Raw genomic sequence first — 20,436 nt, 5'->3', positions numbered from 1 at the left:
TCCCTGAAAGAGACCCATGGTGTCTGACCCTTGGTGGACAGAGAAGGGCAATGATGTCCCCAGTTTACTCTCATGGTTCCATGACACTCACCCCCAGGTTGAGCTGGATGAGATTACCCTTGATGGCAGCAGACAGAAGGTCAAAGTTCAGGTGGTCAAAGCTGACGGGAATAGACACTGCTCAGGGACAAGAAGAAAGTTGTGTGAGGGTGAAGGGAGGTATTAGATGGGGTTGTTTGGGGGCTACTTTTGAATGGAGCTGCATTATTGCATGGGGCAGGGTAAGCAGAGGGGAGCAGGGGTGATGGTGATGTTGATAATGACAATGATGAAAATGATAATGGCTGACATTTATTGAATGTATACTGAGCGCTGAGCTGTGTGAAACCTTTACATGTATTAGCTCATTTAATCCTCACAATAACCTTAGGAGGTAGGGCCTATCATTACCCCCATTTTCCAGATGGGAAACTGAGACTTAGAAAAGTGAAATGACTTGCTCATACTGTGAAATTTGAACCCGGTGGTTCTATGCCAGCGTCCTGGTTTGGAACAAAACTGACCTATTGCTTATAACTCTCCACCTCCCTACCAGACAGACCTGTACCCAGGCAGATCTGGATCTGGCCACTGGGTCTCACATGTTCGCCCTGGGATTCCTCACTTGGCCACAAGGGGGCGGTGGCATCTCAGTTGCCCTCGCTGTTGGGCCGAGAATGGGGAGGGCATCGGAGGAAGAGGTGCAGGGGTGGCCAGGGAGTAGGTCCTCAGACCTTCCACACTCACTGACACTCTCCCTGATCCGGCTCCTGCCCTGCCCCTGGGGAGGTGAGGAGCCAGATAGACTTCCGTTCTAGCCACAGTAGCCTTAGGTGGTCACTTCCAGCCTCCACCTCAGTTTACTTGCAGGACTGATATCTAGTAAAGTTGGCTTGAATCTGATTTACACCACACCTGAAATCTGAAGAGTTGGGGTTAAGCCTTCCTCTATCACTAACTTCCTCTGTGAACTTGGATAAATGATTGAACTTCTCTGAGCCTCAGTTTTCTTGTCTGTGAAGAGGGGCAAGGATCACTACTTCATGGTGTTGTCTGGGGAGTCAGCCAGACAGTGTGTAAAATGCCCAGCCCAGTATCTGTTCTGTGGGTGTTCAACGCTGCTCATTCCACTCTCTTCTTCCCTTTCCCCTGTGGCGGCCTCTGAATGAGTTGCGTCAGATCCCAACACAGGAGGCAATAGAATTTTCTTCTTCCTGCCAGTCCCCACTCTGAGGTGTCTGAGCACGACAGAAATTTGAGGTGGGGGTTGAAGCCTGTGACCTTCCATTTCTGCTACCCTCAGGGAGGGAGCAGTGACCTCCTTCCTGAGCATACACTGGCCTCTTCCCTTGTTCCCTCTTCTCTAAGCCCAGAGTGGTTGCTGTGTCATCCATCCATCCGTCCATCCAGTACATGTTTGAAAATACTTCTCTGTGCTGCCAGAACACCTGCTTTGTGCCTGGAACTTTCTTGTAAATTTTTAATCCTCATTAACAATCCTGTGAGGTAAGGCCCATTTTATGTATGTATAGGCTCCATTTTATAGATGAGGAAGCTGAGGACGAGGAGGTGGAGTTGTCTTCCCATAGTCACAGAACAAGTCAATGACAGAGCTGGAATTTGCACTCCGGTTTATTGGGGGCACCCGCTGGGTCACGTGGGACCTTGCCTTTAGTAGGCACTGGTGAAGTCAGAGTTGTGAATTCCTCTCTGCTCACCCCAGGCAGGGATCAGCTGATGCTCTTCCCACCTGCTGCTCAGACCTGACTGGGGAGGCACCCTGTGGGCAGAGCCAGGGCCTGGAGGCTGGCTCATTGGTAAAGGAAAAAGGTGGGAGAGAGCAGTGCACTCACCGTTCACCAGGCGCAGGAGGTCCTCATGCATGTCCTCAAGGGCCTCCTCGATCACAGGACATAGCTGTGACAGCACAAATACAGAAATTCCATAAGCAAGAGGGTCCCACAGTGACTCATGTCTGGCTCACATGGCCTGAGTCCCACTGCAGTGTCCATGGCCAGCCAGGATTTTGTCCATGGGGTTGAGGACTCTGATGCATCCACTCCCCCAGCCAACCCAGCTGCTCAGAGTGCGCCCCCCCCCCCCCCCCCCAACCGTCCCAATCCCCTGGTGAACCTGGGATCTTTTGTGGTGGTTTGCCCTGTGCCTTATGCCCAAGGTACACCTGGCCCACCAGGTGCCCTCCCTATCAGACTCATCTTGTTCCCGAGAGCCCGTGTGTTCATTACTGAGTTTCTCCTTCATGTCAGACTCTAGGACAGAGGCCAGCAAGGCAGATGGAACCAGACTTGTGAACAATCTCTTTGTGTCCTTTGTGGGTTCGTGGCTCCTTCCAAACTGTCAGCAGCTCTCGCTAGAGAGCAATTTTGTCCCGCAGGAGATGTTTGGAAATTTCTGGAGACATTTTTAGTTGTCACAACTCAGGAGGGGGATGAAGTTGACATCTCGTGAATGGAGACCAGGGATGCTGCTAAACATCCCACAGTGTACAGGACAGCCCCCCCCACCTCCAGGGAAAGCTGAATTTTTCAGTATTTTCCAGTTTGAGATTCCTTTACAAAGGCTCTCTGGAATGGTTTAGTTAAGTATTAAATATGATGCAGCTATTACAATAATTCCGAATACTGTACAATGGCATAGCAAATATATGTCACTTAAATAACATAAAATAGTGTTGACACCGAGCGCTGCCACGTAAACACATGAGTGCATGTGGGCGGAGCCTGGAAGGCAATATGCAAAAGAGAAAACAGCTGCTGAGTTAACATAGCAGGATTATGGGTATTTCCCCCCTAAAGTTGTTTTGTTATTACATCATCTTTTCATTTTAAAAATGTTCTATTGTAAAAAAATTAGTTAGCTCACTGTCATGAACATCATCTTGGACTTTCTAGTGGAAATCAACTTAGAGTGTTTTAACTTACATGTGGCATGTAAGGGACATATAACATGATTGTATCATGTTTACAGACTCAGAAAAATAAATCCAAAAGGACCTGGTGGGTGACAGACCCCTAAGGACCACAGGTCGGTCGGAGACACTAGTATACTAGAGCCAGCGTGTACTGGTTTGTGAGGGTGATTTGTTCAAGTTTCAAGAATGTCTGAGATGGTACCAAATTCAGACATTATTAAAAGTTAAAGTATATAAACTTACAACTAAGAAAATTATATTGAAATCAAAGTTAATAAAAACTCAAAACTCATTACTTCCTAGTTATTTTGTTTCTCTTACTGTTATCTCTTGCTCTTGGGGTCACTTGTATCTACTGTATTCATGAGGGGGAAAACCACCCGATGGTGTGCTGCTGCACACTGCTTCCCAACTCTGCTCAGTGACATTGCCTTAGTAGCTTGAAATTGGCCTGGGAGGGAGTGTTTACACCAGAGAAATCAGCAAATGCTGCAAATCTGGGCTCCCTCCCCTCAGCCTCTTCAAAGTCAGTTGTTCAGCACAATTTATCAGCACATCACTGTTCAAGGTCTCCTGGCTGATTTTTGGCAGTTCCATTACCTTGACCTCAATGATCCCCTGCTGAAAGCATGATCCAGACCTGGAGTTTTCCACTCAAGGAGACACAGGTCCCTCAGAACCAGCTTGCAGTTCCACTCCAACCCTACAGGGGGAGCAATCTTTACAGCCCAGTGAGGTCCTGAGTCCACTCACCTGGCTTTTCACCAGTTTGGGCAGGGCTGGCACCAGCAGTTTCATGACATTGTTGGCTAAGGGATTGACCAGGAAGGAGAGCCTTCCCGAGGGGAGAAAAGGAGAGAGATTAGGAAAGGTCAGAGATGATTGCTCCTCCCTTGTTTTACAGAAGGGGAGACTCAGTCCCGGGGAGGAAGGAACTTGCCCAAGGTCACATGGCAGGCTGTTAGAGGCAGGGCTGGGAGTAGACCCTGAGCCAGGTGTAGATGGTGGCAGAGTTCTCAGGGAGCAGGGACTGGGGATTGCCATAGAAATTTGTGCTGGACACTGGAATGATGGCATCCCCCCCACCCCCCACCACCAAACTCCTGCTGAGAGGAAGAGGGAAGCACCACACTTTTGAGCCCCTGCTGTGTGCTACCTCTGCTGCTGAGTGCTTACTTACAGCTGTGGCCTGGGCTAATCCTTTCACTGCCTCCTGGAAGGTGAGGCACAGAGAGGGAAGTTGCCCAGCATCACTCAGACAGTAAATGAGGAGATACACTTGCCCGACTCTAAAGCCTGTTTTACCCCTGGCTCCACCCTAGCCTGCCTGGGGTGGTTTGAGGGGCCCTAGGAAGGTGGCTCCTCTCCACCTTTAAAAGTTTGCTCCACTGCCTGGCACAATGCCTGAAATTCCACCACTGTGGCTTCCACACTTGATGTCTTGCAGTTTCTTTGGCATCACGATTCCCTGAGAAGAGCCAGGAGGGTTGGTCCCTTTCTTTCTGAGTGTCAGTGTTCTGCATTTGTAAAATGGGGCAAGACCGCCACCTGGCTTTCTTCCCAGGCACTTCGGGAGCCCAGTGGGAGGTGGCCACACTCACTTCTGCAGCAGGCTGATGCGCAGACTCCCCTGGCTGTTGGAGCAACTTCCGAGGACAAGGCGAGTGGTCTGGTCTTTGCTGTTGGTCTTCACTCGGATGGTGGCTTGGGCCTCTGTCTCCATGTGCATCTCCACGATGGTCTTGACCAGCGGCCTGGGAGTGAAGGTGCCCAACACTGTGAGCATCATCCCAGCTTCAGGCTGGAGCAAACCCGCTGGCCCTCTCCGTCTTCTGGCTCTCTGACCTTAGCATGTCCCATGCTCTCTTCTCTAACTTCTCTCCTGGTTTAAATCCTCTATATATGCCAATAGCTTCCAAACTTATACACAACTGCTTACTCAGGTGTCTTACAGGCATCTCAAGCTTCGTGTGTACAACATTGAACTGTGGAACTTTCCCAAACTTACTCCTCTCCATCTTTCTGTCTGGGTTGCTGGCCACTCCCTCCTGCCAGTTGCACAGGCAGAAACCTCAGAGTCAGCCTCGATTCCCCAGTCTCTCTCCCCTCCACCCATTCATTCATCAGGAAATCCTGTTTTCTCTACCTGCCTTCCGAGCATATCCAGAACCTTGCCACCTTCCTGCCCCACAAACTATGGTCACAGCTATCATTGTCTCCATCTGAATTATTTTAGTAGTTTCTGGATGACCTCCATATACAGGAACCAGAGGGATTCTTTAAAAAATGTGAAGCATGTCATGTTTCTCCTCTGCTCAGGACCCTCCATGGCTCCCGTCTCACTCGGGAAAAGCCGAATCCTCAGCCTGGTCCACAAGGCCCTGTATGATCCAGTCCCGGCTGTCTGCTGACCTCACCTCCCATGATTCTCCTTCTCTCTCCCCTCTGCCTTTGCCATTCTTTGAACAAAGCAAGTGTACTGTTGCCTCAGAGCCTTTGCACTTGCTCTTTCCTCTGCTAGAACTGTTTTCCAGATCCCTGCATAGAAGCAAAGGGGGGATGGGTGGATGCACCTGTCAAGCCTGCAGTGCCTGACTAAGGGAATACTCACGTGTTGAATCCAGCCACCATGTCCAATGGGATCGTGACCATTAGCTCCTTGTTGTTATCCGAGGGTTGCACCTGCACCTGGAGGATGTTGGCTGAGGTGACTTTCAGCCTGGATGGGATGCAGGAGAGACGAAAGTCATCTCAGCGTCAGCCACAAACTTGCTCCCCTCCATCGTTCCACTCTCCTTTGTTGCCCAGCCAGAAGCTGGACCCAAGCCCTGTCTGCCGACTCTTCCCCAGTGTGGTCTGGTCACACCCTCCCCCCAACCCCTGCCCCTGCTCACAACACTCCTGTGGCTCCAGCCTTACTTAAAAGATGAATCCCATCTCCTTGGCCTGACTTCTAAGACCCTCTGTGACCTGGCCCCTCTGACCTCCCCATGCTCACCTTGGGGTTTGAGCAACAGCCATTCTGACCTACTGTCACCCCTCTGTGCCTTTGCCCAGGTGGGTCCCTCTGCCTGGAATACTGTTTTCTTCTGGAGCTTGGAGTCAAATGCTCACCTGTCATTCGAACTTACAGGTGTCACCTTATCCCTTTACCCTCTCACCCCAGGTCACTTCCCTTTGGAGTCACTCTATTAGGGCTCCTGCGTGACTCTTTCATGGTTACTAACTCCTCTGGGAGCTTCTGAGGAAGCGACTTCATTTGCGCTTGTGGTCAGGTGCAGAGTTGGCACCAACTGATGCTTGTTGACTGATCAATTGAGTGTGTAAAGTGTGTCCTGGGCAGAAGTGTGGGCAGGGAGCTCCCTAGCCTGGTCCTGCTCCACTCACCAGATAATGAGGTTCAGGACGGAGTTTACCAGGTTGCCTATTATAGGGATTCCCCCGGCTGGCTTCTCCCGCATGGCGCTGAGCAGAGGCAGCTGCTGCAGGATGTTGACAGCATCATGCTTTTTCAGCTCCTGGGTCAGCCCTGGAGACAGATTCTAGGGATTAGGGTTCAGCGGGAGGGTCAAGAAGGATGGCTTGGTGGGGGCTCCAGGCTGGAAGGGAACCTCACTAGGACTATCAGACCTGGACACAAGACAATGGTGTGGATGCTTCCATCCTGACCATCTCCACCGTGTAGACATGGCCTTGAGGATGATGGGCCAGATGGGTCATCTTCACATAAATACTGAGGCTGGGGCATAGGTGGACCACTCACACCCCTGAGCATTGCCAGCCTCTGCATCCCTCCCACCAGTCAGCAGCAAACCATTCTGGACTCAAGAGGCAGGGGATTCATAAGGCTCTGTTTGGGGTTGTTTTGCTGCCCAAAACACACTTGCTAACAATTCTCTGGCATCCACATCCTATGGGCCTCTTATCCAAAGAGTATCAAATGCTGAGCAGAGAAAGGGGGAGGCAAGGTTGGGGGTTTGTGAGCCAGGAGCCCTGGGTTCTGGTCCCTGCTGGACTCTCCCTGGCAGCCAGAGCCCATTTGGCTTGTGTGCAGAGTAGGTCAGAAGTGCTGCAGAGCTGATGCTCGGGAAGCAGCCCTGGTCCGGTGACTGATGGGAATCGATGTATGAACACCCTAGCTCCCTCAACCCTCAGGCAGGATGACTCAGAGATGTGTGCCCCACTGTGTCCCAGACTCCCTGTGCACTATTGCCTCTGGGCAACCGCCCTCTTGCCTGCTCTGTGATAATGGAGACGAGCCCTGGAGATAGTCCTCCTTTGCCAGCTGGTGCAACGTTGAGCTCTGTCAGCAGAGGCTCTGGAAGGCCGCGGAGGGGGAAGAGGCTCCCCTCACCAAGCTCCTGTGGTCTCATTGTCTGGGGCTGCGAGTTCAACAGCAGCCCCCTGGGCAGCTCGTGAGTACGGGTGGGCACCCCAGCTCCTGTCCAGGAAGCTTCCTGGAAGAGGCTTCCCAGGAACCCTGTTCCTTGGGGGCAGCTTCCCAGAGAATTCCATCGGTTCATTGTGGGCAGGCCTCTGCCCGCTGGCTCAGCCTGCCAGCTGTGGACCAGCTCTGACCCGGGGCAGCTCGGCAGATTCCCCCTCACCTGCTGCACTTCAGCCATATCTTCCCATGAGGTCTCGGGGGATTCTCCCCCTCCAAGTTTATTCTGTCCTTGGATGGCCTCTCCTCCCTCCCCAACCCCCTTTAGAGTTCTTTTTATTTTCTGTTGTAGCCAGTTTCCCATGGCTCCAACCCCCTGCTCATAATTCTTTATACAAACTCAGGAGTTGGGCTTCCCATGCGGTGGTTTCTGTGTCCCGACTGGCCCTATCCGACTAACACAGTTGCCCAGTCGGACTGAGCTCCAGCTCTCAGTGGTAGCTGCACTGTCTTTGCCTGACCTGTTTCCCACTCTGCTGCTGGTGTTTGTTTGTTGTTGTTTTTTTCCTGAGATCACCTCTAAAACCAACCACTTGCAAACAACTCCTGAACTCAGATTCTGCTGCGGGGACACTCACACCGTGGTTGCTCATCTCTGAGCTCCTGTGGCTGCTATTCCAGGGGTTTGTGATTCACAGTGTGGGCCCGGAGCATCTCTGCCTGCCCAACAGCACCCAGAACTCTCTGCCCCCCGTCCTTACTTGGGGATCCCTCCTCTGGCTACAGCGCCTGTGTGGCCCTGCTGGACTTGGCCCCACCCCTGCCTGTCCAGCCCCAGCAGAGATTCACTGTATGTAGAGGGCTGGTCTCTAAGTGCTTTAGATGGACTTCCGGAGCCGACTGATTATCATCCTCTCGGGGGACAACACTTTGGAGCCATGGTTTCCAACCAGGGCGATTCTGTCCCCTAAGAAACAGAATGTCTAGAGACATTTTTGGTTGTTTCAACTGGGCTGAGGATGCTGCTAACCACCCCAGAGGCACAGGACAGGCCCCTACAATAAAGAGTTATTTGGTCCAAAAAGTCAGAAGTGCTGGGGTTGAGAAACTTGATCGTAGAGTTCATACAGTCCTTGTTACTTCCTGTCCTATCGCACAGTCCCAACAACCTGGTGAGGCAGGCCCCATTGTTTGTTTCCAGAGGAGGAAACAGAGGCTCAGGGAGTTTCTCAGGGCCACAGAGCTGGAGGCTGGTAAAGCTGTGCCTGGGACCCAGGCCGCTAGATTTCCAGCCCAGGGTCTTCTCTCTGGGGGCTGGTTGCACAGGGACTCTAACTCCGAGGAGGTGCTCTGCCAGTAGGGTTTTAGGTAAGGGCAGTAGGAGCAGCAGTTTCATCACACTCAGTGCCACACCCCCTTCTGCAGGCGGCAGAACCTCAGAGGAGTGGGTTTTTGGAATCAAGGAATTTAAGACACCTTTCTTGGAATCACGGGCTCTTGGGATCATAGACACTCTCAACCTTTATGAGTCGCCTACACCTGGGGTCCCAGCCGTGCCTTGCACACCTGCAGTGAGAGGAGCCCCCTCCCTCCTTTGGAGAGCTGCTCCACCTGCCCCATTGCCTTATGGTGCCGAGGGCTGGGTGGGCGGCCAAGACTTACTTTCACTGATGACTTTCGGGCCAAGGACGAGAATCGCAGGAGGGCTGAGGGTGGCTCCAACCAAGGTGGCTGCCAGCAAAGCACAGAGGAGGGTGAAGGTCCTTGAGCTGGCCATATTCCTGAGGGTCAGGGAGCAGCAGGTGGCAGCCGTCAGAACCTGGGGTGAGCACAGAGGGCCCTGTTAGCCAGGCAGAGAGGCCAAGGGCAGGTCTGCCATGCCTGGTGATTTGGGGCGTGGAGTCCAGGAGAGGCTGTTTAGTGAAGCGATTAAAAGAGCAGGCTCAGGAGCCTGACTGGCAGGGTCCATGTCCTGCCTCCGCGGCCAGGTGCTAGCTGTGTGGCCTAAACAATCAACCACTCTGTGCCTCAGTTTTCTCATCTGGAAATTGGGTATAATGAAACAGTGCCCTACTTTATAGCCCTTGGCACTTAAAACACTCAATAGCCCAACCTCAGCCAACTCTACCTCCTATTTATTCCCTTCCTGCTCTGTAAAGCCCCCAGTCATTCCAAGCTGCTTGGAGGTCCCAGAATACACCCAGTTCTCTCTTGTGTTTGCGCCCTTGCCCTTGCTTTTCCTCCTTCCTGTAATGCTTTTCCCTTTCCTTATCTACCTGCAGGACTGCTATTCATCCTTTAAAACTTTGCCCACACGTCCCTTTCCTATGCTAGCTTTCCCCTGCAGCCAGAGACCCTGTCCCACACTTGGAGGAGTGTCGCTCTGGGGCTGGTGTGTGTCCAGAACAGGCAGTTTGGAGGCAGGAAGGACATGGGAATTCAGGTGGGACGCAAAGTGGCAGGAAAGCTGTTTACTTAGTCTGCAGTTCTAAAGTGCTCGAGGAAGGACCAGATGGCTGCTTGGAGCCAGGAGGAGAAAGGCAGAGAGAGAGCGGGGAGGCCTGGGGGTGTCTCCTGAGAGAGGAGCTGAGGGTATTCTGGCCCCATGGCTGTTCTGTCCCGTTCATGGGTGGATCATCAGCTCCTGTAACCTGGTCCTGAGCTTATACTCTGGCTCAGCCTTCGAGCCCCCATGGAAGCTTCTGCCTCCTGTGGACTGTCCTGCTTGGAGGGAGGAAAGATGCTGACCCAGAGACCTGAGCCCTTTCTTGGCTCAGCGTGTGAGTTTCTTGTTGCCAAAGACAAACACAGCGTCTGCGAGACACGTGTCTTCTGTGACCTGGAATAGTGCGAGCTCTTAGAGACTTGTGAAATTAAGATTGAATGTCGGCTTCCCTGACCAGGCCACAAGCTCTGGGAGGAAGTGTTGATTCTACCTGCTCCCCATCGTGTCCCCAGCACCCAGCATAGTGCCTGGCACACTGTGGATGTTAAGTAAACAAATGGTTGCTGAATGAATCAATGACCTCTGGGAGCCCTGGAAGAATGGGGAGTCTGAGCCCGCTGAACTGAAAAGGTGTAGGCCACGGGGACCCTTGTCAAGTCATAGGACCCTGTGGTCCCTGTGTGCCGGGAGGCCTGAGGGTGAAGGAGAGATATCATGGGCTTCAGAGTCAGACAGACCTGAGTTGGGAGACTGCCTCTACCACTTGCTGGGTGATCTTGGGCAAGGGACTTACCCTCTCTGAGCCTTAGTTTTCTTTTTTTTTTAAAGATTTTATTTTTATTATTATTTTTATTTTTTTTAGAGAGGGAAGGGAGGGAGGGAGAGAGAGAGAGAGAGAGAGAGAGACAGAGAGAGAGAGAGAGAGAGAAACATCAATGTGCGGTTGCTGGGGGTTATGGCCTGCAACCCAGAAATGTACCCTGAGTGGGAATCGAACCTGGGACACTTTGGTTCCCAGCCCGTGCTCAATCCACTGAGCTACGCCAGCCAGGGCCTAGAGCCTTAGTTTTCTTATCTATAAAATAAGAGATAATAATAATACTTACATCACAGGGTTGTTGGGAGGATTAAATGAGACAATCCATGTGTGGCCCAGCATGCTACAAGAGCTCAATGTATTAGCTGCTATGATTTTAACAGTTATTATTAATACTACTGGGATCAGAAAGAATAGCCACGTAGTCAAAGCCAGAAAACAGGGATGACTCCCAGCACTCTGCACATTTGCCCAGGAAGTCCCCCACCCCCACTCTATAATCTTTTCCTTTCAAGCATCTTAGCCCTGTTTCCCCTCCATTACCTTGCCACATCTCTCTGTCCTCTAATCAGAGACACCCAGAGAACCAAGAGGATGCTCGCGTCTGTTCCTGTGAATATGTGTCTCCTCCCCAAATCCTAGCACCCTGCACACACCCACCACATCGTTCCTTGCCTCCTGGCCTTTGCTTATGCTGATCCTTTTGTATGAGATGCCTTTCTTTTCTCCTTTGTTTAACCAATTTCTACTCAGTTTCTTAACTGACATGTCACTTCTTCCAGGAAGCCTTCCCTGACTGCTCCCCACCACCATGTCCCTGGGCTTTCCTTGAGCACAGAATATACCACACTGGCCATATTAAGAATTCCCCCCCTGGCTGGCGTAGCTCAGTGGATTGAGTGCGGGCTGGGAACCAAAGTGTCCCAGGTTCGATTCCCAGCCAGGGTACATTCCTGGGTTGCAGGCCATAACCCCCAGCAACCGCACATTGATGTCTCTCTCTCTCTCTCCCCCTCTCCCTTCCCTCTCTAAAAAATAAATAAATAAAGTCTTTAAAAAAAAAAAGAATTTCCCGAGGGCCAAGGACTGTCTCATACTTCTTGTCCCCAGAATCATCCTGGCACAGGGCCAAGCACAGAACAGTTGGTGTGAGCAGAATGAGTTTATGTCATTGTGATGAAGCCAAGGAAAGACTCAGCCATTCTTATCCCTCAGCACTGCTCTTTGGTCTTCTCAGTCAGGGAGCTGGGCACCTCTCCACCCGCTCTGAGGGTCCTGAGGGAACTTACCCTCAGGGCCAAGTCTCCCTCCTGCTTCTGATTTGACCCCGACAAGTGTCTCCAACTCAGAACCCTGCTGGCGCCGTAGGCTTTCAGTCCCTTCCCTACACTTTTACCTGGATGTGCCGGAGTCCTCAGCTTACTCTTCACCTGGGCAGTGGGTCTGGAAGTCCAGGCTTATATCCTATATACCCTGGGCTGGGCAGTTAGTTACCCTTTGCATTTGGGCCAAGGCCTCAGGTTGGACCAAGGTCTCCAAAGAAAATATTTGTGGCTCCTGTTGAACCACATCCTTGCTTGGAGGCAGCCTCAGAACTGCAGCTTCCTGAGGTTTGGAGAGAGGAGGTCTTAAGCTGTCATGAAGGTTGGGCAAGGTGCTGGGGCACATGGCAGGCAATTGGATCAGGCACATTGTGGCCGTGTTTGTAAATGCACCGAAGTCCTCAAACTCTTAAAGGCAAGGCCTCTTGGGAGGAATGCTGCATGTCCCTTGGGCACATGTCCAGAAAGGCAAACGCCCCCTCCTGGGCTTCCCAGCTGGCCATGCCCACTGCCCATGGACAATGCCTCTCTGTAGGAGGCCCCAGCCCAGTGCCAGGGCCTGGACCCACATCAGCTCCTGCTTCCTGCCTGTCAGCTCTGCACGTTTGCTGGGGTCAGCAAGCATGACTGTGTCCCTATAGGCCTGGCATGCTTTGGAACCCATGGGTTGCATGACCCTGACCGCAGTATCGCTCAGCTCCCTGAAGACTGCGGAGGGCCTCTTCATCCCGGCTGCACCCCTTTCCAGCTCCCAGACCTTTAGTTGTGCCGTGTCCCCTTCCTGGAATGCCTCACCCTCCCCACCCCCCGCCCTAACAACCCGGTCTTGCCCTGTGAGGGCAGCAGAGCAGGGGAAGTCTCTGGAGTTTGACCGATGCAGTTCCATTTCTGCTTTTGGGCTGGTCAGCTGTGCAGCTCTGGGATGACCGTTTTTCCCCTCTGAGCCTCTGTTTCCTCAGCTGTAAAATGGGACTGTTTTGAGGGTCTCGTAAGACAACATGGAATGCTTGGAACATCAGAGCGTTTAGTAAATGGTAAATGGTTTTATTACTGTTGAAATAATATTGTCGAGCTTCAAAGCCCAATTCAAAAGGCAGGATGTGCACACAGTGGCCTGATCTCTGCTCCACCTAGACCTGGTGTGCCCTTGCCTCCTGGGAGCCCCCAAAGCACTAAGTACTTACTGTCTTGGGGCTTGGATCCCCCTTTGCCTCGAGAGATGTCTGTCTTATCCATCCATCCATTCATCCATCCATTATTCATTTATTCACCTACTCATCCCAGACTCCTCTCCAGTCTTCCTCTTTCTACCCCAATCCCCCCTACAAAAATCCAATTTCCACCCAACAACTTGAGTTCATCTTTAAAAAATATTACTCAGAATGTGTCACTTCCCTGATTTTTAAAACCCTCCAAAGGTCTCTGTAGCTCTTGTGTGAAAAGCCAAGCTCTGCAAGGCCCAGCATGGTTGGCTGCTGGCCACCTCTCAATCCTCGTCCCCCATCCCCTTTCCCCTCTCTCCTCTGATTCCTACCTCAGGGTCTTTGCACGTGCTGAGCCTTTTCCCAGGAGTGCTCTTCTCCCAGCCCTTCCCCTGGCTGGCTTCTTCTCAGTCACCACGTTTCAGCTTCAGCACCCCTTCCTCGGGAAGGCCTTTCCTGGCCACTCACCAACCTGTGCTCACCAACCACTGATAGATATCCTCGCCGGCCCTTACTGAAATCTGAAAACCCAGTGCCATCTCAGGCACCACAATGCCACGGACGCTGTGTACCAAGGACAGGGGCCAGACCACAGTGGAAGGAGGTGGCTGAGAACTGGCTGCATAGCTCTTATGTCCCTCAAGTGAGGGCTCCTGACCCAGACCTAAGTGAGAAAAGGGTCAAGAGGGCAAAGGACACAGCTGTTGTCCCGCCTCCCCTTCTCCCAGTGAGGAGAGCAGGGGTGTTTGCCCCTAATGCAAACTTAGAGGGAGGGGGCTTTGCAGGGATGATTTAGGGGCTTGAGGGTCCCTGGAGTTGGGACATGAAATACACTGGATTCTCCTTCTTGCCTGAGACAAACAGGCTGATTAGCCAAAGTCATGGTGGGGAGCGTGGCTTCTGTGAGCAGAAAACTATGGCTCTTTGCTCCCTCTGGATGGGGTCAAAGCTTATGTATGCGTTTTTCCAAGGGCCTGGTGTGGACTCTGCAGGATAGAGATCCAGTGTGGGGCTGGTTTAAGTCCTTCCCACTCTCATCCCTGGGCAGGTGAGGAAGGGGTGCCAGAGAACCAGGGGCTGGGGCTGGCATGCAGAGTGATCAGTTGGAGAAGCTCTGTCCTTATGTGAGGTTACAGCCTGAAAGGCCTGGTAGGGAGGTTTGAAAATACCCCTAAGGAAGATGCCCACTAGGCTGAGCTCTGAACATTTTCAGCTTTCCAGAGGGTAGGGAGCCATCCATCAGTCAGAGGGAAACCTCTCCTGCCTTTTCCTGTCCTTCCTGTTAGAGATAGAGGTGTGTGTGTGTGTGTATGCACACAAGTGTCAGAGGGGTGGGGGAGAGAGAAATGGAGAGAGAGAGATGAGAGACTCCTCTCCTTTGTCTTTCTCCCAAGCTGGTCCTTTGAAGCCTCAGTTAGGGGTGGAGGGAGGGAGTGTGATGTTCAGCTGCAGCTGGACACTGACACAGCAAGGTGGCAGAGTGAAAAAGACCATGTCCAGTCTACAGTTCACAATAGTGAGGCCTAGATCAGAGAAAATAGAGGTGATAGTGCCCCCGTTTTCCAGATTAGGAAGGTTCTTGGAGAAGGGAAGTGCCCTGCCCAAGGTCCCACAGCCATAACATGTGGAGCCAGGATCTGGAGCCCACTCTGCCCGACTCTGGCGCCTGTGCTCTGGCTTTCTCTCCCAGCACTGCCCCCCATCACCTCCAGCTGGGATGAGGGTCTTCCTCTTCTGAGCAGTCTGTGGTTCTGTGGAAAACCAGAAATGGTTTCTAAGGACATGGAGGGGTTGGACAGATAGAAATCAGGAGGTCTTGTGGACTGTCGCTGACTCTGAAGGCAAGAAGGAAGCCACCTTGAGGAATTCACTTGAGTGGCCTCAAGCCCACAATTTACAATGGCTCTCTGTTGGCACCAATGGGCCCAACAGAATGGCAGCAACACTTAGCCTCTTGTTGGCTGGTACTGGCTGTGGGAGAAGCCGTCAGGGTCTGGACTCAGCAGAGGGGAGAGTGTGATGATTGATTAGCAATGTCTGCCATGAGCAGCATAAATGTCTATATTCTTGCTGCAACCACCTGCTTCCTTGTTGAAGTTTTGTATTCTCTTGCAAAATAGCAAAGAGATAACAGAGTGGGGAGAAAATCTCTAGACAACAGGTTGTTGACTAATGCCTTTAGACAAGTCTTCTTATCTCTTAGTCTCCCCAACTGTTAGATGAGGATGTTGGGTTCCTTCATGTTGTGGGTTAGGTAGGCTGGCATAACCTGGGCTTATAGCAGAGGGAGCTGGGGAAATATGCAGTGAGGAATGACCTGTTTGGGGGACAAATTTATCCTTAGGAAAGCCCATACCCATTGGCCCAGGGTCTGTGTAGGGTCTGTGTGAGGGAATTGCCCAGTGGTGTGGGCAAGATGAACTGTTAGGCTGCTCATTGCAGTCTTACATATAATAGCCCTACAGTAGGACCAGCTTAAATGTCTAGCAACAGGGGATTTATTAAACAAATTGTGGGCCACCAGGCAGCCATCCTAAAACAATATAGAGAAATGTATTGAAGGCTTTGGCAAGTGAAAAAAAGAAATTATTTCCTCTATTTTTTATTCAAAAAAAATATTTTTTTTTACTCTAGGAAAATACTGGAAGAAAATGCACCACAAATGTAACAATGCTTATTTCTTTGTGATGTTATCACAGGTGACTCTTACCATACTCTTTGTATTTTCAAAATTAAAAAAACTTTTACACTGAATGCATTTTTTTGATCAGCAAACAGTCCCATGAAATAGCTTGAAGATGAGTAAATACACGTTGGGCGGAGGACAAAGGACAGGAGGAAGCCTCACTGCTTTCCCAGGGCCAATCCACAGACCCAGGATTCCGGGGAACACTGCGGTGACGTGGCTGACAGCTGCAACAAAAGCCCAGTCACACTAGTCCCGGAACCACAGGGCACGAAAGACAGAAATCAGAACTGGACACTCATGGGCATAATCTTTCATTTGTGGGATAGGAATAGATAAGCTTTCATGCAAACAAACCCTGACTAAACCAGACTCTGGGTGGGGTCATGATCAGGGTCAATGCAGGCGCAGGGCTAAGCGCTGTGATTCCCGTCCACTCCGGCAGCATGTGGTCGGGTGGAGGTCAGCTGGACAGTGGACAGTGCCCTAGGAAAGGGAAACCCAGACAGAGGGACGTGTGCTTCCCATTCTGTTTGGTAACTCGGGACTGTGGTGTGGACAGATGCATCAGCCAGAAGGTCAGTTGGTCAGTTAGCTAATTGTATTACACACTGTGTGTGGACCCAGTTCTGGGTGCCATGGACATCGCAATGAGCAAACAAGTCCCTCCCCGATGTGCCCCTCAAGGGCTCACATTCTCTTCGGGAGACAGAGTGAGCCAGAGATGGACAAAGAAATATAAAAACACAGAGCTCAATTGTCTCAGCTGTGGGGACAGAGAACAAAAATAAACAACACGTATGAAAGGCTGGAGCTCTACCATCAGAATATTATGAGAGTGGAAGCGGCTTTAGCTTTAACTGGATGCTCTCCCCCAACATCTCACACACACACACACACACACACACACACACACCCCTGCCTAAATCTCCTTGTTCGACTTTCACGTTTCACATGTTTGACTTTGGGAACACACTTTGGGGGTTAATTATGTATAAAGGGAAGGGCTGCCTGAGTGTACAATAGGAACAACCCTACCATTTCGGAGTGCTCACTACCTGCCAGGCTGAGCCTCCAGCCCACAAGTTCACTGCTGTTAGCTCCATTGTACGGATAAGGAAATGGAGGTGCAGAAAAGCTGGGTGACCTGCTCAAGGGACAAGCGGCCAGGATTTGAACTCTGGTCCATCTGACTTCAAAACCTGTGCTCTTAATCTGTCAGACACCATTGCCCAACACCTGCAGTCTGTGCACCACCCCCTCTGCAGGCCGCATCTGCCTTGGCATTTGGCACTCTCTGCCAACCCTGGGTTACCGCTTACTCAACATATATTTTGGTAAATACAATCATGTTTAAAACTTAAATACACTTGATTTTCTATTTTTTAAAAAGATTTCATTTATTTATTAATAGAGAGAAAGGGAGGGAGAAAGAGAGGGAGAGGAACATCAATGTGTGGTTGCCTCTTGCAGGCTCCCTACTGGGGACCTGGCCTGAAACGCAGGCACGTGCCCTGACTGGGAATTGAACCGGTGACCTTTTGCTTCACAAGCTAGCATTCAGTCCACTGAGCCACACTAGCCATGGCTGATTTTTTATTTGTAACAGAAAATCGTATAACACTGGGTCAGCATAATTTCATCCTCATTTTGTGGATAAGGTTTGGATGAGCCCCCTTCAAGGAGGTAAAATACTTTTCCTCTTTTCTATTCTTTTAAAAAATTATATTTTATCGATTATGCTATTACAGTTGTCCTGATTTTCACCCCCAACCCCCCTCCACCCAGCACCCCCACTCCCTCAGGCAATCCACCCGCCCTTGTTCATGTCCATAGGTCATACATATAAGTTCTTTGGCTATTCCCTTTCCTATACTGTACTTTACATCCCCATGGCTATTCTGTAACTACCTATTTGTACTTCTTAATGCCCTCACCTCTCACCCATTCTCCCACACCCACTCTCCCATCTCTTTATCTTTAACCTTTGGCATTTTAATTATGATGTATCTTGGGGTAGGCCTCTTTGCATCCATCTTGTCTGAGACTCTCTGTACTTCCTGAACTCACATGTCTATTTCCTTCACCAAATTAGGGAATATTTTTTTCAAATAGATTTCTAATTTCTTGCTGTTTCTCTCATGTGAATGTTGGACCTCTTGAAGTTGTCCCAGAGGCTACTTATGCTATCCTAATTTTTTGGATTCTTTTTTCTTCTTGTTCTGACTTTTTTTTCCTTTTTCTTCTTTATGTTCCAAATCACTGATTTGATTCTTGGCTTCATCCACTGTATTGTTGTTTTCCTGTAAATTGTTCTTTATCTCAATTAGTGTATCCTTTGTTTCTGACTGTATCTTCTTTATGCTGCTGAGGTCCTCACAGATTTCCTGTGCATCCTTATAAGCAGTGTTTTGAACTCTACATCTGATGGGATGCTTACCTCCATTTCGTTTAGATTTTTCTGGAGTTTTGATCTGTTCTTTCATCTGGGCCATGTTTCTTTGTCTCCTCATTTTGTCAGCCTCCCTGTGTTTGTTTCTATGTATTATTAGGTAGAGCTGCTTTGACTCCATGTCTTGGTAGTGTGGCCTAATGTAGTGGCTGTCCTGTAGAGTCCAATGGCACAGGGTCCACTGGCACAATGTAGGGTCCCTATCACTCAAGCTGAGTATTCCAGGTGAGCCCTTTGTGTGCACTGAGTACACCCCCCTCTTGTAGTTGAGCCTTGGTTGTTGTTGGTAGGTCAATAGGACGGATTTACCCAGGCCAGTCAGCTGTAAGGACTGGCTGTGATCACTGACCACTAAACTCCCTTCTCCGTGGAGGATCAGCTGTCCAAGGGCAGGGTGGTGGTGCTCAGACATGGTCTGTAGCTGTCTATTGGGAGGGCTTGCTCCTGGGTTTTCCCAGGTGGTGCAGGCCAAGTTCAGCCCCCACCTGTATTTTGCTCAAGGTCCCCCCTCCCTGAGTTATAAAGCAATCTGAGGTGGCTGCTACTTGTGCTGGGCTTGGATATTTCCAGGTGAAGCTAAACTGCGAGAATCTAGGCTGCTAGTTCTGGGGCTCACAAAAGCCATCTGTTTCTTGTTTGAGAGGATTTAGGAAGTTGTGAAGCCTAAGCCAAGACCAGTCATTCATATGTAAAAGCAGCTTGGGTGAGCCCATAAATTGGGAGGGGCTGATCTCTGAGGATCTCCAAGGTGGGCCAAACAGTGTTATCCAAGGCACTGATGGGGTCTTAGATATGGCACTAGTCTGCAGGCTCTGTTGGGGCAGGGACCAGGAAAGGGACAATGGCCTCTGCTTGCCTTGATGCCAGATACCTGAGCCTCCCCCTGCATGCCACAGGTGCCCCTCAAGCTGCCTCCTCAGCGCTGCAGCCCAGAGGGAGTGAGTCTGAGTAGGTGGGTCCGTGTGTGAGTTCTTTAAGAGGAACTGCTTGGGGCTCCAAATGTTTCTTCCACGGACTTAATCCCTGTCGGTTTTTGCAGCCAGAAGTTGTGGGGATTTATCTTCCTGGGAGGCCTGGGTGTGGAGCTGAGACTTCTCACTCCCAAGATATCCCTCCTGAATTTTTATCCACTATGTGTGGATGTGGAACCAGCCTGTTCTGCATCTGCACCCCTCCTACAACTCTGGGTGGATGTGGTTTCTTTAATTACATAGTTGTCAGACTTCTATTCAACTCAGTTTCTGTCAGTTCTAAGAGATGGTTGTTCTATACTTTAATAGTAATTTCTATTTTATTCTTATTTGAGAAAGACAGGGGAAAGGAGAGAGAACGCCTACAAACTGGGCATGTGCCCTGACGAGGAATTGAACCAGCGACCTTTTAGTTATGCGACACCACTCCAAAGAAGTGATGCTGACCAGGGCCTAACTACTTTTTCTAGAGTCATAGTGAGAACAAACAGAATTGTGCTGTTGAGCTCTGTCCCTGCAGCCTGCTCAAGGCCGCTGGAGACAATAGCTGGTGCTTGGAGAGTTGTCTAAAAGACACACTAGCATCCTGCTGAGCCTTTCATATCGGAAGGATTGAAAATGAGCAGGAAGACCAATTGTTTTCTCCCACTGAGGAAAACTCTGCACCAAGCTACCTATCACACATCAAGAAATGCTTCAGAGCCCTTTCTGAGTGTGGGAGCCAGATTACAAATCTCTTACCTTGTGGGCAGCTGTGTCCTCTGGCAGCGGAGACTCTGAAACACGAATGAAGTGTGTTCTCGAAACTCGGCACCTTTTCCAGACTTGCAACCTGCCTGGACTGCAAATGTCTTGCTCCTCACTTATATGAACTCCCCGGGGACTGGGAGGGGAGGAAGGGGACCCAGCGGGCACCTCCCTTGAAGTCACCCACATTGGATTGAGTTCCTGTGCTAACATTTACTCACTTAGTCACCCAGTCCTCTAGGAGAGGAGAAAGAGGTAACAGTGGGTAAACAAGGAGACCTGTCTGAAGGTGGGAGCATCCTGGGAACTCATTTCAATGCATTCCCTCACATTGAATAGAGACATTCAGGACACCTCTCTGGCCCCTGTGTCCCCGCTTCCCTTGATTCCATTCTGCTTCTCTGCACCTTCAGAGTCTGCTGCTCTCCAGAGGGGAGG

General features: G+C 50.7%; 1 protein-coding gene across 2 annotated transcripts in view; it reads right to left on the bottom strand.

The window, feature by feature from the left end:
* The window catches only part of BPIFB1 (BPI fold containing family B member 1), a 28,791-nt gene extending 8,675 nt beyond the window's left edge, over positions 1 to 20,116 (bottom strand). The window contains exons 1-8 of one of the 2 annotated variants that reach the window (XM_036009724.1): positions 19,993 to 20,116; positions 9,018 to 9,174; positions 6,359 to 6,500; positions 5,583 to 5,690; positions 4,573 to 4,725; positions 3,725 to 3,806; positions 1,893 to 1,956; positions 92 to 177 (exon numbers count right to left, since the gene is read on the bottom strand). In XM_036009724.1, coding sequence (XP_035865617.1) covers positions 92 to 177; positions 1,893 to 1,956; positions 3,725 to 3,806; positions 4,573 to 4,725; positions 5,583 to 5,690; positions 6,359 to 6,500; positions 9,018 to 9,132 — 750 coding nt within the window. In that variant the 5' untranslated portion in view covers positions 9,133 to 9,174; positions 19,993 to 20,116. Of the gene's footprint in view, positions 1 to 91; positions 178 to 1,892; positions 1,957 to 3,724; positions 3,807 to 4,572; positions 4,726 to 5,582; positions 5,691 to 6,358; positions 6,501 to 9,017; positions 9,175 to 12,014; positions 12,092 to 19,992 lie in introns of those variants that run through there. The other variant, XM_028524782.2, reaches the window with a different exon arrangement.
* Between the last annotated feature and the right edge of the window lie 320 nt (positions 20,117 to 20,436).

The sequence above is a fragment of the Phyllostomus discolor genome, chromosome 9 (assembly GCF_004126475.2).
Source record: "Phyllostomus discolor isolate MPI-MPIP mPhyDis1 chromosome 9, mPhyDis1.pri.v3, whole genome shotgun sequence".
In the NCBI taxonomy this organism is placed as follows: domain Eukaryota; kingdom Metazoa; phylum Chordata; class Mammalia; order Chiroptera; family Phyllostomidae; genus Phyllostomus; species Phyllostomus discolor.
The sequence above is the reverse complement of the archived record's forward strand: the minus strand, read 5'-3'. Positions and strand labels throughout refer to the sequence as shown.